At 42.4% G+C, this 13,984-nt stretch overlaps 1 protein-coding gene across 1 annotated transcript in view; it reads left to right on the forward strand.

Annotated features, from left to right (window-relative positions):
- The window catches only part of UBA6 (ubiquitin like modifier activating enzyme 6), a 250,035-nt gene that overhangs the window by 140,548 nt on the left and 95,503 nt on the right, over positions 1–13,984 (forward strand). Inside the window, exons 18-19 of the mRNA XM_053703266.1 lie at positions 5,193–5,270; positions 6,430–6,611. Coding sequence (XP_053559241.1) covers positions 5,193–5,270; positions 6,430–6,611 — 260 coding nt within the window. The remainder of the gene's footprint in view (positions 1–5,192; positions 5,271–6,429; positions 6,612–13,984) is intronic.

Genomic DNA, 13,984 nt, shown 5'->3' on the forward strand with positions numbered 1-13,984 from the left:
CCTTTAAGGATCCTATGGACAAGAAGTTGGAAGGATTACTTAAAAGGATTTATACTCATCAGGGGTTTTTGTTGCAGCCTACTGCATGTATTGCCATGGTTACTAGTGCAGCAGCTTATTGGTTTGACGCTCTGTCTGAGTCTCTCGGACATGAGACCCATTTGGAGGAAATCCAGGATAGGATTAAGGCGCTGAAATTAGCTAATGCCTTTATTACTGATGCTTTGTTGCAAATTTCTAAATTAGCTGCAAAGACTTCAGGGTTTTCTATCTTGGCCCGCAGAGCCTTGTGGTTAAAACCCTGGGCTGCGGATGTGTCTTCCAAGTCTAAGCTTCTCACAATTCCTTACAAGGGAAAGACCTTGTTTGGACCTGGCCTCAAAGAAATTATTTCTGATATCACTGGAGGTAAGGGTCATCTACTTCCTCAGGATAAGAGAAACAAGCAAATGGGTCAGAGTAATTTTCGTTCCTTTCGAAATTTCAAGAGTAATTCCTTTGTTTCCTCCGCCAGACAGGACGGAAACTTTACCCAGCCTAAGCCTACTTGGAGACCCAACCAGTCATGGATCAAGGGAAAGCAACCCAAGAAGCCTGCTGCTGAATCCAAGACAGCATGAAGGGTTTGCCCCCGATCCAGGGCCGGATCTGGTTGGGGGCAGACTGTCCTTTTTCGTTCAGGCATAGGTAAGAGATGTTCAGGACCCCTGGACTATAGAGATTGTGTCCAGGGGATACAGGCTAGAGTTCAAAGCCTTTCCTCCTTGGGGATGGTTTCTCCTTTCAAGGTTATCTGCAAACCATATAAAAAGAGAGGCGTTCTTATGTTGTGTAAGAGACCTCTTCTCCATAGGAGTGATTGTTCCTGTTCCTACTCAGGAACAAGGAGAAGGTTTTTATTCCAATCTGTTCGTAGTTCCCAAAAAGGAGGGAACTTTCAGGCCGATGTTAGACCTCAAGAGTCTAAACAAATTTCTCAGAATCCCATCATTCAAGATGGAGACTATTCGCACTATTCTGCCATTGATCCAGGAGGGTCAATTCATGACGACGGTGGACTTAAAGGATGCATATCTTCATGTTCCGATCCACAAGGAACATCACAAGTTCCTAAGATTTGCATTTCTGCACAAACATTTCCAGTTTGTGGCTCTTCCCTTTGGGTTGGCCACAGCACCCAGAATCTTCACAAAGGTTCTGGGATCTCTTTTGGCGGTCCTAAGAACACGGGGCATTGCAGTAGCGCCTTACCTGGGCGATATTCTGATCCAGGCGTCGTCTTACCATCAAGCAAAGTCTCATACCGACATGGTCATAGCCTTCCTGAGATCTCACGGATGGAAGGTGAATTTAGAAAAGAGTTCTCTAGTCCCAAAGACAGAATAGATTCTGTTCAAATGAGGATTTTTCTGACAGAAGTCAGGAAATCAAACATTATAGATACCTTTCGAGTACTCCAAACCACTCCGAATCCATCTGTGGCCCAGTGTATGGAGGCAATCGGATTGATGGTAGTGGCGATGGACATCATCACATTTGCTCAGTTCCATCTCAGACCTCTGCAGCTGGACATGCTCAGACAGTGGAATGGAGATTATGCGGACTTGTCTCCTCATATAGTCATGGAGAAGGAGACAAGAGACTCTCTTCAATGGTGGTTGTCTCTGGATCATCTTTCTCAGGGAACCTGCTTTCGCAGACCTTCCTGGGTAATTGTGACAACAGACGCCAGTCTTTTAGGATAGGGAGCCGTCTGGGGTTCTCTGAAGACTCGGGGAGTGTGGACCTGGACATCTCTTCTTCCTATCAACATTCTGGAACTGAGAGCGATTTTCAATGCTCTTCTGGCCTGGCCTCAGTTGGCCTCGGCCTGGTTCATCAGATTTCAATCGGACAACATAACGACTGTCGCTACATCAATCAGGGAGGAACGAGGAGTTCCTTGGCGATGTCAGAAGTATCCAAGATCATTCAGATCATCTGTCAGCGATCCACATCCCAGGGGTGGACAACTGGGAGGCGGATTTTTTAAGCAGACAGACTTTCCATCCAGGCGAGTGGGAACTTCATCAGGAAGTGTTCTCGATTCTGATCCTCAAATGAGGTCAACCGGAGTTGGATCTCATGGCATCTCGTCAGAATGCCAAGCTTCTGAGGTACGGGTCGAGGTCCAGGGATCCGCAGGCAGAACTGATAGATGCTCTGGCAGTTCCTTGGTCCTTCAAGCTGGCATACCTGTTTCCCCTGTTTGCACTTCTTCCTCGGGTCATTGCTCGTATCAAGCAGGAGAGGGCTCCGGTGATCCTCATTGCTCCTGCCTGGCCTCGCAGGACTTGGTATGCGGACCTGGTAGACATGTTGTCTCTACCACCCTGGAGACTTCCGTTGAGGAAGGATCTTCTTATTCAAGGTCCCTTCCTTCACCCAATAATAGTTTCTCTGAAGCTGACTGCTTGGAGATTGAATGTTTGATTTTGTCAAAACGAGGTTTTTCTGATGCGGTCATTGAGACCTTGGTTCAGGCTCGTAAGCCGGTAACTAGAAAGATTTAACATAAGATATGGCGTAAATATCTTTATTTTGACTTGATTAGATTGGAAGTTTATCTTAGTATAGTGGAGGGAGACGTATGTGAAATATTACTGATTTTATTTAACTGTGCATACACATATATTTTGCTTTGGACAGCGTCTGTGATTATTTCTGCAACTATATGTGATTTAATGCTGCTTAAACATTCCCTGACAGAGATTTGGAGGTTGAAGATCAGATCTGTCTGATACTGTGGTTTATTCCCTGTCTGCTAGATAATGCTGTAGCTTCTGTTGAAATCTGGCTATAACTGATATAACATCAGTTTATGGTATTGTGTGCAGGTATGGGGATCTTAAAGTAGCCAGAATACAATATGTGATCAATTTTGTACAGGAGTGGTTTAGTGATCAGTAAAAGCTTTTCCCCATGAGATACCTACACCTAAGTGTATAAACAGCGAGATATGGGTTGGTTATTACTAGAATGTAGCGTCTCTATCAAGCTGTGTAGGCGTCGCCATTTTTAATCTCTCTGTTGCAGGCCTGTGGTGTTTCCTGTCAGATCAGCGTTACAGGTTGATTAGCCTGAAACTAAGGGTTTTTTCGATTAGCTTTAAGCCCGATATTTACAGGCCAGCAGAGCGGTCAACAAATCTTCCGGTTTTCTGTCAGGTGCAGAGCGCTCAAGCCTATTACTTATATTGAGGCTGTTGCCTTTAGGCCATGTGATTGCCGCAACCGGAGGAGGCACAGACCCGCCAAACTGTCATGGTATTCTGCGTTAGTGTAAGTGTTAGGAGGGTCTGCTGAACAGTTTTGTGTGTACTCGCTGTGTTTACTTACTCCGGTATGCGGCTCACACTGGCGGCGACTCTGTACTTGTTAGGCGCGGGATCTGTGACCTCAGGATCTGCCCCGCAGCTCGCATGTGGTGTCACGCTGGATCCCGTATTCTTCAGGTAATGTTGACAAGGAGGCATCCACTGAATACCCGCCACATCCCGAGCAGGCAGACTCTTTTTCCAGTTTATTTACTGCTGATGTAGGTGTTTTTAAGTGCTCGGGAAGAGTTTGAAAATGCGGAGCATTAGCTTTGCACAGCCATTCTTGACGGTGGCTGGCTCCGCCCCCCGTAAATATCTTTATTAGTGCGAATCTAATGGCTACTAGTGGAGTAAGATTAGAATTCCGAGAATTTTAGCTTTTCTCCAAGAGGGATTGGAGAAGGGTTTGTCGACTAGTTCCTTAAAGGGTCAGATTTCGGCTTTGTCTGTGTTACTACATAAATATCTGGCAGAGGTTCCAGATGTTCAATCTTTCTGTCAGGCTTTGGTCAGGATCAGACCTGTATTTAAGCCTATTGCTCCTCCATGGAGTCTTAATTTGGTTCTTAATGTTCTTCAAGGGGTTCCGTTTGAACCTTTGCATTCCTTGGACATTAAACTTCTGTCTTGGAAGGTTTTATTTCTGGTTGCTATTTCTTCTGCTCGTAGTGTGTCCGAGCTCTCGGCGTTGCAATGGTCTTCCCCTTATCTCATTTTTCATGCAGATAAGGTTGTCTTGAGTACCAAGTTGGGTTTTCTTCCTAAGGTAGTTTCGGACCGAAAAACATTAACCAGGAGATTGTTGTACCTTCTTTGTGCCCTAATCCTTCTTCTCCGAAGGAGCGTCTTTTGCACAATCTTGATGTTTGTGCTTTGAAGTTTTAATTACAGGCGACAAAGGATTTTCGTCAGTCTTCTTCTTTATTTGCTGTTTTCTCAGGGAAACAAAGGGGTCAAAAGGCGACGGCTACTTCGCTTTCTTTTTGGTTGAGGAGTATCATTCGCTTTGCTTATGAAACCACTGGGAAGCAGCCTCCTGAGAGGATTACGGCTCATTCTACCAGAGCTGTGGCTTCTTCATGGGCATTTAAGAATGAAGCGACTGTTGAACAGATTTGTAAAGCTGCTACTTGGTCCTCTCTTCACACTTTTTCTAAATTCTACAAATTTGATACTTTTGCCTCAGCTGAGGCGGCTTTTGAGAGAAAGGTTCTTCAAGCAGTGGTGCCTTCTGTTTAGGTATCCTGTCTTGCCCCTCCCGTATCATCTGTGTCCTCTAAGCTTGGGTATTGTAGCCCATAAGTAATGAAGATGATCCGTGGACTCGTCATGTCCTTAAGAGGAAAAGAAAATGTATTCTTACCTGATAAATTTGTTTTCTCTTGGACATGACGAGTCCACGGCCCGCCCTGTCTGTTTAGACAGGATGTTATTTTTCTAAACTTCAGACACCTCTGCACCTTTGGTTTTTCCTTTCTCTTCCTAACTTTGGTCGAATGACTGGGTTGGAGGGGAAGGGAGGGACTATTTAACAGCTTTGCTGTAGGTGCTCTTTGCTGCCTCCTGCAGGCAGGAGGAGAATATCCCATAAGTAATGAAGATGATCCGTGGACTCTTCATGTCCAAGAGGAAACAAATTTATCAGGTAAGAATAAATTTTCTTTTATTAGCGGACAGACTGGGCATAAGCGCAAATATTCTAATTTTAGGTTTTTTTGCCGTAAGCAATAGTAGGTTATTAGTGTTTCAAATGATAGTAGCAATATGGGGCATATCTTGTTTTTGTTACTCTTTTAAATCAATTTGATCTTAATGTTCCTTTTTTCATTCCAAGATTACAATCACAGACCCTGACTTGATTGAGAAATCCAACTTAAACAGGCAGTTTCTATTTCGGCCTCACCACATTCAGGTTTGTATCACAGTGCTTGCAATTGTTTGTTTTTCGTTTCATAAGATTATTGCATTCAGAGAAAGTTGAATATGTTGCCATATCTCTTAGGAAATGGCCAGATGAGATCATTTTTAGTTTGCACTCATTTTTCATGGATATTGCTTGGTGTTGTGGTAAATGAGGAGATCATTCTTGCATTTTTTCTTCTTTATTCAAAATTAATTTTATTTTTGTTAGAGTAGTATATAATGTGCACACAAACTTTAAAACCTGTATTTTTCATGTTTTATTTTAATGGCAGAGCTTGCCAAATGCCAGGGGCCATCAACCTTGACTCATACAATTCTATTTCTGGTTCCTAAATTTTAGGACTCTGTCAATAATTCCCTGGCTCCTTAAACAGTGTATGTCTAGTTTTAAAGAAATTAGTTAACAACTTTCAGTTACAAAGCAGAGGTGCACCGTATACCGGTACTGTGTATTTCTATTTTTGTAAAAGTTTTGAAGACATCTAAACCATATGGACTTCAAACTCATTCTACAAAAGAAGTTTCCACCTTTTGGTATAATCTTTTGTGGTTGGTTGTTTGCGCTTTTACTGAAACAAAGTTTGATTAAAAACGTTGTACTCTGAAATAGCTTCCAAATAAAATATACATTTTCAGGATGATTTGCTGAGTTATGAGTGCATTTAATATTTTAATATGTATTTGAGTGCTATTAAAGTGAGCCAAAATAAACAGATCATACCTGCCCTAACTTCCAAATGTTGGCTCAGTAATTGAAGTAGCACTCATTAGCGCCTTTCCATGCCTTACTTTTATGCTTGACTCACAAAGGGTTTGCAAGAAGAAGAGTCTCATACTCGCCTTTAAAAGGTGCAGTTTCAGGCTTTAGACTTTTATTTAACTCCCCTGAGAAGGGGTTAATCTTTGTTTATAAATGCTTCTTAGGGAATTGAACCAAGATAAGGAAATTATGTTAAGTATTTAATGTGTGTTTTTTTTTTTTTCCCTTCATTTATTCAAAATTACATTCTTGAATACACCTCCATCATGTATATGGCAGACAGTTGTATATTTCTATGTTGTATGTTTCGTATTTCTCTTTGTCCTGTTTCTGTATCAGTTTTTTTTACTAGTTTGACTGTACATTTTCTGACCTGCTTCCTTATTAGAAACCTAAAAGCTGCACTGCTGCTACTGCAACCTTGAGTATTAACCCTCAGTTGAAAATAGACCCTCGTTTAGACAAGGTGTGTCCTGCAACAGAGAACATCTATAACGATGAGTTCTTCACCAGGCAGGACATTGTTGTGACAGCACTGGACAACGTGGAGGCGAGACGATATGTGGACAGGTAGATCAGCATTTTCTAATATGCTTAGGTCATTTGTATTTCAGTGTAATACCTAATGCATGTGGAATAATTCATACTAACTCTGTAAATTTAAAGAAACATGAAAAATCTTATTTTAATCTGTATACCGTCTTTTATGTGCACATGGAGGCTTGCTCCTGTCCTCCAATGCAGTTGTAGGAGGTATCTTTTTCAGCCAGTAAGCATGGATGCTTCGGTACCAGTTGTGCACAATCACATATTTAATGGTAGTTTAAATTTAAATACAAACAGCATTTTCTTAAAAGGGCTGTAATCACATTGAGATTTTTATATAAAATGTTTAGTTATGTGTAATGAAACAACTTTGAAAACTATTTTCATGATTTATTTTGCTCCCTTTTCACATTATTTAGCTCTGTAAATTAAGCAAGTTTTACTGCTCAGAACATAAAAAGCACCCTGCTGACTTCTCAAGGATAACCCTGCTACATGTTTTTTTCACTTATTAGCTTTAACTGATAACATCTGCAAAACAGAGTACTTTATACTAACTTTATGACAGTGACTACCCTGGTTGTCTTTGAACTAAAGCCCAGATTGGCTCATCCAATTAAGGCAAATGGTGGGTGGAGTTTGGCTATTGAAAAATAATTGCAGTAAAAAGGATGATAATTTGTTAAGACTTGGCTGATATTCTATACAACAGAAATTACTTGTAATTACAAGGTGTTTACTGTCCCTTTAACCTTTTTACATACAAACAATATTTAATATGTATTATGTCTGCTCTTTCATGTGCATTGTAGAATATGTATCATTTCATATCTCACTAAAGGGACATTTTGTTCCCAATGATCCACTTTACCTGCTGTGCTGAATTAAAATGTTTAAAAATAGCTAATTTACCCTTCTTTGAATTTCACCATTGGTATAGTAGTTACTTAGCGTTATATACTGCTTTCACTCGTTTTAAAGACCTTCAAAGGTGTGAGAAAGCAAAGTACGTTTACATTTGAAAACATTATTTGCATGTGCAAAATGCATCCTGAGACATGAATGCAGTTAGTATAAAGGCATGGTGGGCACATTGGGCATGGTTGCCCAATGATTATATTTTTTTACTCTTCGTATCTTAGAAGTATTTTTTAATGTTTTCTTTCATTATTTGAACATTTTTGTTCCCTGTTTTTGCAAGGTTTTCAGCTAAAAACAAGAATAACAGTGCGAGAAATAAATTGTCTTGTAAAATAATATGGCTGCAACTATTTTCATCCTCATTAATTGAATTTTTCACAGTTATCGTACTTGTAAATAATGATGAGGTTTTAAATATAGTCCTAAATTGCATAACTCATTGTACTGACAACATTTTAAAACCTCTATGTACAGACCATAATTTTAAAACCTAACTCTCATTGTTGTTCAGAACTGTGTTTCTCCAACATAGGTGTGTCCGGTCCACGGCGTCATCCTTACTTGTGGGATATTCTCTTCCCCAACAGGAAATGGCAAAGAGCCCAGCAAAGCTGGTCACATGATCCCTCCTAGGCTCCGCCTACCCCAGTCATTCTCTTTGCCGTTGTACAGGCAACATCTCCACGGAGATGGCTTAGAGTTTTTTAGTGTTTAACTGTAGTTTTTCATTATTCAATCAAGAGTTTGTTATTTTCAAATAGTGCTGGTACGTACTATTTACTCAGAAACAGAAAAGAGATGAAGAATTCTGTTTGTATGAGGAAAATGATTTTAGCAACCGTAACTAAAATCCATGGCTGTTCCACACAGGACTGTTGAGAGCAATTAACTTCAGTTGGGGGAACAGTTTGCAGTCCTTTGCTGCTTGAGGTATGACACATTCTAACAAGACGATGTAATGCTGGAAGCTGTCATTTTCCCTATGGGATCCGGTAAGCCATGTTTATTACGATTGTAAATAAGGGCTTCACAAGGGCTTATTTAGACTGTAGACATTTTTTGGGCTAAATCGATTGATATTAACACTTATTTAGCCTTGAGGAATCATTTATTCTGGGTATTTTGATATAATAATATCGGCAGGCACTGTTTTAGACACCTTATTCTTTAGGGGCTTTCCCAAAGCATAGGCAGAGTCTCATTTTCGCGCCGGTGTTGCGCACTTGTTTTTGAGAGGCATGGCATGCAGTCGCATGTGAGAGGAGCTCTGATACTTATAAAAGACTTCTGAAGGCATCATTTGGTATCGTATTCCCCTTTGGGTTTGGTTGGGTCTCAGCAAAGCAGATACCAGGGACTGTAAAGGGGTTAAAGCTTAAAACGGCTCCGGTTCCGTTATTTTAAGGGTTAAAGCTTCCAAAATTGGTGTGCAATATTTTCAAGGCTTTAAGACACTGTGGTGAAAGTTTGGTGAATTTTGAACAATTCCTTCATGTTTTTTCGCAATTGCAGTAATAAAGTGTGTTCAGTTTAAAATTTAAAGTGACAGTAACGGTTTTATTTCAAAACGTTTTTTGTACTTTCTTATCAAGTTTATGCCTGTTTAACATGTCTGAACTACCAGATAGACTGTGTTCTGAATGTGGGGAAGCCAGAATTCCTATTCATTTAAATAAATGTGATTTATGTGATAATGACAATGATGCCCAAGATGATTCCTCAAGTGAGGGGAGTAAGCATGGTACTGCATCATTCCCTCCTTCGTCTACACGAGTCTTGCCCACTCAGGAGGCCCCTAGTACATCTAGCGCGCCAATACTCCTTACTATGCAACAATTAACGGCTGTAATGGATAATTCTGTCAAAAACATTTTAGCCAAAATGAACCCTTGTCAGCGTAAGCGTGGATGCTCTGTTTTAGTTACTGAAGAGCATGACGACGCTGATATTAATATCTCTGAAGGGCCCCTAACCCAATCTGAGGGGGCCAGGGAGGTTTTGTCTGAGGGAGAAATTACTGATTTAGGGAACATTTCTCAGCAGGCTGAATCTGATGTGATTACTTTTAAATTTAAATTGGAACATCTCCGCATTTTGCTTAAGGAGGTATTATCCACTCTGGATGATTGTGAAAATTTGGTCATCCCAGAGAAACTATGTAAAATGGACAAGTTCCTAGAGGTGCCGGGGCTCCCAGAAGCTTTTCCTATACCCAAGCGGGTGGCGGACATTGTTAATAAAGAATGGGAAAGGCCCGGTATTCCTTTCGTCCCTCCCCCCATATTTAAAAAATTGTTTCCTATGGTCGACCCCAGAAAGGACTTATGGCAGTCAGTCCCCAAGGTCGAGGGAGCGGTTTCTACTTTAAACAAACGCACCACTATTCCCATAGAGGATAGTTGTGCTTTCAAAGATCCTATGGATAAAAAATTAGAAGGTTTGCTTAAAAAGATGTTTGTTCAGCAGGGTTACCTTCTACAACCCATTTCATGCATTGTCCCTGTCACTACAGCCGCATATTTCTGGTTTGATGAACTGATTAAGGTGCTCGATAGTGACTCTCCTCCTTATGAGGAGATTATGGACAGAGTCAATGCTCTCAAATTGGCTAATTCTTTCACTCTAGACGCCTCTTTGCAATTGGCTAAGTTAGCGGCTAAGAATTCTGGGTTTGCTATTGTGGCGCGCAGAGCGCTTTGGTTGAAATCTTGGTCGGCTGATGCGTCTTCCAAGAACAAGCTACTAAACATTCCTTTCAAGGGGAAAACGCTGTTTGGTCCTGACTTGAAAGAGATTATCTCTGATATCACTGGGGGTAAGGGCCATGCCCTTCCTCAGGATCGGCCTTTCAAGGCAAAAAATAGACCTAATTTTCGTCCCTTTCGTAAAAACGGACCAGCCCAAGGTGCTACGTCCTCTAAGCAAGAGGGTAATACTTCTCAGGCCAAGCCAGCTTGGAGACCAATGCAAGGCTGGAACAAGGGAAAGCAGGCAAAGAAACCTGCCACTGCTACCAAGACAGCATGAAATATCGGCCCCCGATCCGGGACCGGATCTGGTGGGGGGCAGACTCTCTCTCTTCGCTCAGGCTTGGGCAAGAGATGTTCTGGATCCTTGGGCGCTAGAAATAGTCTCCCAGGGTTATCTTCTGGAATTCAAGGGACTTCCCCCAAGGGGAAGGTTCCACAGGTCTCAGTTGTCTTCAGACCACATAAAAAGACAGGCGTTCTTACATTGTGTAGAAGACCTGTTAAAAATGGGAGTGATTCATCCTGTTCCATTGAGAGAACAAGGGATGGGGTTCTACTCCAATCTGTTCATAGTTCCCAAAAAAGAGGGAACGTTCAGACCAATCCTAGATCTCAAGATCTTAAACAAATTTCTCAAGGTCCCATCGTTCAAGATGGAAACCATTCGAACTATCCTTCCTTCCATCCAGGAAGGTCAATTCATGACCACGGTGGATTTAAAGGATGCGTATCTACATATTCCTATCCACAAGGAACATCATCGGTTCCTAAGGTTTGCATTCCTGGACAAACATTACCAGTTCGTGGCGCTTCCTTTCGGATTAGCCACTGCTCCAAGGATTTTCACAAAGGTACTAGGGTCCCTTCTAGCTGTGCTAAGACCAAGGGGCATTGCAGTAGTACCTTACCTGGACGACATTCTGATTCAAGCGTCGTCCCTCCCTCGAGCAAAGGCTCACACGGACATCGTCCTGGCCTTTCTCAGATCGCACGGCTGGAAAGTGAACGTGGAAAAGAGTTCTCTATCCCCGTCAACAAGGGTTCCCTTCTTGGGAACAATTATAGACTCCTCAGAAATGAGGATTTTTCTAACAGAGGCCAGAAAGACAAAACTTCTGGACTCTTGTCGAATACTTCATTCCGTTCCTCTTCCTTCCGTAGCTCAGTGCATGGAAGTGATCGGGTTGATGGTAGCGGCAATGGACATAGTTCCTTTTGCGCGCATTCATCTAAGACCATTACAACTGTGCATGCTCAGTCAGTGGAATGGGGACTATACAGACTTGTCTCCAAAGATACAAGTAAATCAGAGGACCAGAGACTCACTCCGTTGGTGGCTGTCCCTGGACAACCTGTCACGAGGGATGACATTCCACAGACCAGAGTGGGTCATTGTCACGACCGACGCCAGTCTGATGGGCTGGGGCGCGGTCTGGGGATCCCTGAAAGCTCAGGGTCTTTGGTCTCGGGAAGAATCTCTTCTACCGATAAATATTCTGGAACTGAGAGCGATATTCAATGCTCTCAAGGCTTGGCCTCAGCTAGCGAGGACCAAGTTCATACGGTTTCAATCAGACAACATGACGACTGTTGCGTACATCAACCATCAGGGGGGAACAAGGAGTTCCCTAGCGATGGAAGAAGTGACCAAGATTATTCTATGGGCGGAGTCTCACTCCTGCCACCTGTCTGCTATCCACATCCCGGGAGTGGAAAATTGGGAAGCGGATTTTCTGAGTCGTCAGACATTGCATCCGGGGGAGTGGGAACTCCATCCGGAAATCTTTGCCCAAGTCACTCAACTATGGGGCATTCCAGACATGGATCTGATGGCCTCTCGTCAGAACTTCAAAGTTCCTTGCTACGGGTCCAGATCCAGGGATCCCAAGGCGGCTCTAGTGGATGCACTAGTAGCACCTTGGACCTTCAAACTAGCTTATGTGTTCCCGCCGTTTCCTCTCATCCCCAGGCTGGTAGCCAGGATCAATCAGGAGAGGGCGTCGGTGATCTTGATAGCTCCTGCGTGGCCACGCAGGACTTGGTATGCAGATCTGGTGAATATGTCATCGGCTCCACCTTGGAAGCTACCTTTGAGACGAGACCTTCTTGTTCAGGGTCCGTTCGAACATCCGAATCTGGTTTCACTCCAGCTGACTGCTTGGAGATTGAACGCTTGATTTTATCGAAGCGAGGTTTCTCAGATTCTGTTATCGATACTCTTGTTCAGGCCAGAAAGCCTGTAACTAGAAAGATTTACCACAAAATTTGGAAAAAATATATCTGTTGGTGTGAATCTAAAGGATTCCCTTGGGACAAGGTTAAGATTCCTAGGATTCTATCCTTCCTTCAAGAAGGATTGGAAAAAGGATTATCGGCAAGTTCCCTGAAGGGACAGATTTCTGCCTTGTCGGTGTTACTTCACAAAAAACTGGCAGCTGTGCCAGATGTTCAAGCCTTTGTTCAGGCTCTGGTTAGAATCAAGCCTGTTTACAAACCTTTGACTCCTCCTTGGAGTCTCAATTTAGTTCTTTCAGTTCTTCAGGGGGTTCCGTTTGAACCCTTACATTCCGTTGATATTAAGTTATTATCTTGGAAAGTTTTGTTTTTAGTTGCAATTTCTTCTGCTAGAAGAGTTTCAGAATTATCTGCTCTGCAGTGTTCTCCTCCTTATCTGGTGTTCCATGCAGATAAGGTGGTTTTACGTACTAAACCTGGTTTTCTTCCAAAAGTTGTTTCTAACAAAAACATTAACCAGGAGATTATCGTACCTTCTCTGTGTCCGAAACCAGTTTCAAAGAAGGAACGCTTGTTGCACAATTTGGATGTTGTTCGCGCTCTAAAATTCTATTTAGATGCTACAAAGGATTTTAGACAAACATCTTCCCTGTTTGTTGTTTATTCAGGTAAAAGGAGAGGTCAAAAAGCAACTTCTACCTCTCTCTCTTTTTGGATTAAAAGCATCATCAGATTGGCTTACGAGACTGCCGGACGGCAGCCTCCCGAAAGAATCACGGCTCATTCCACTAGGGCTGTGGCTTCCACATGGGCCTTCAAGAACGAGGCTTCTGTTGATCAGATATGTAGGGCAGCGACTTGGTCTTCACTGCACACTTTTACCAAATTTTACAAGTTTGATACTTTTGCTTCTTCTGAGGCTATTTTTGGGAGAAAGGTTTTGCAAGCCGTGGTGCCTTCCATTTAGGTGACCTGATTTGCTCCCTCCCTTCATCCGTGTCCTAAAGCTTTGGTATTGGTTCCCACAAGTAAGGATGACGCCGTGGACCGGACACACCTATGTTGGAGAAAACAGAATTTATGTTTACCTGATAAATTTCTTTCTCCAACGGTGTGTCCGGTCCACGGCCCGCCCTGGTTTTTTTAATCAGGTCTGATAATTTATTTTCTTTAACTACAGTCACCACGGTACCATATGGTTTCTCCTATGCTATTATTCCTCCTTAACGTCGGTCGAATGACTGGGGTAGGCGGAGCCTAGGAGGGATCATGTGACCAGCTTTGCTGGGCTCTTTGCCATTTCCTGTTGGGGAAGAGAATATCCCACAAGTAAGGATGACGCCGTGGACCGGACACACCGTTGGAGAAAGAAATTTATCAGGTAAACATAAATTCTGTTTTCTCTTTGCTGCTTTTCTATAACTGTAAAAAAGATCACAGTTTTTAAACAAGCAACACTGAATAAAAAATACTTAAAGGGATATTAAACCT

Source organism: Bombina bombina, chromosome 2 (assembly GCF_027579735.1).
Source record: "Bombina bombina isolate aBomBom1 chromosome 2, aBomBom1.pri, whole genome shotgun sequence".
NCBI classification, from domain to species: Eukaryota; Metazoa; Chordata; class Amphibia; order Anura; family Bombinatoridae; genus Bombina; species Bombina bombina.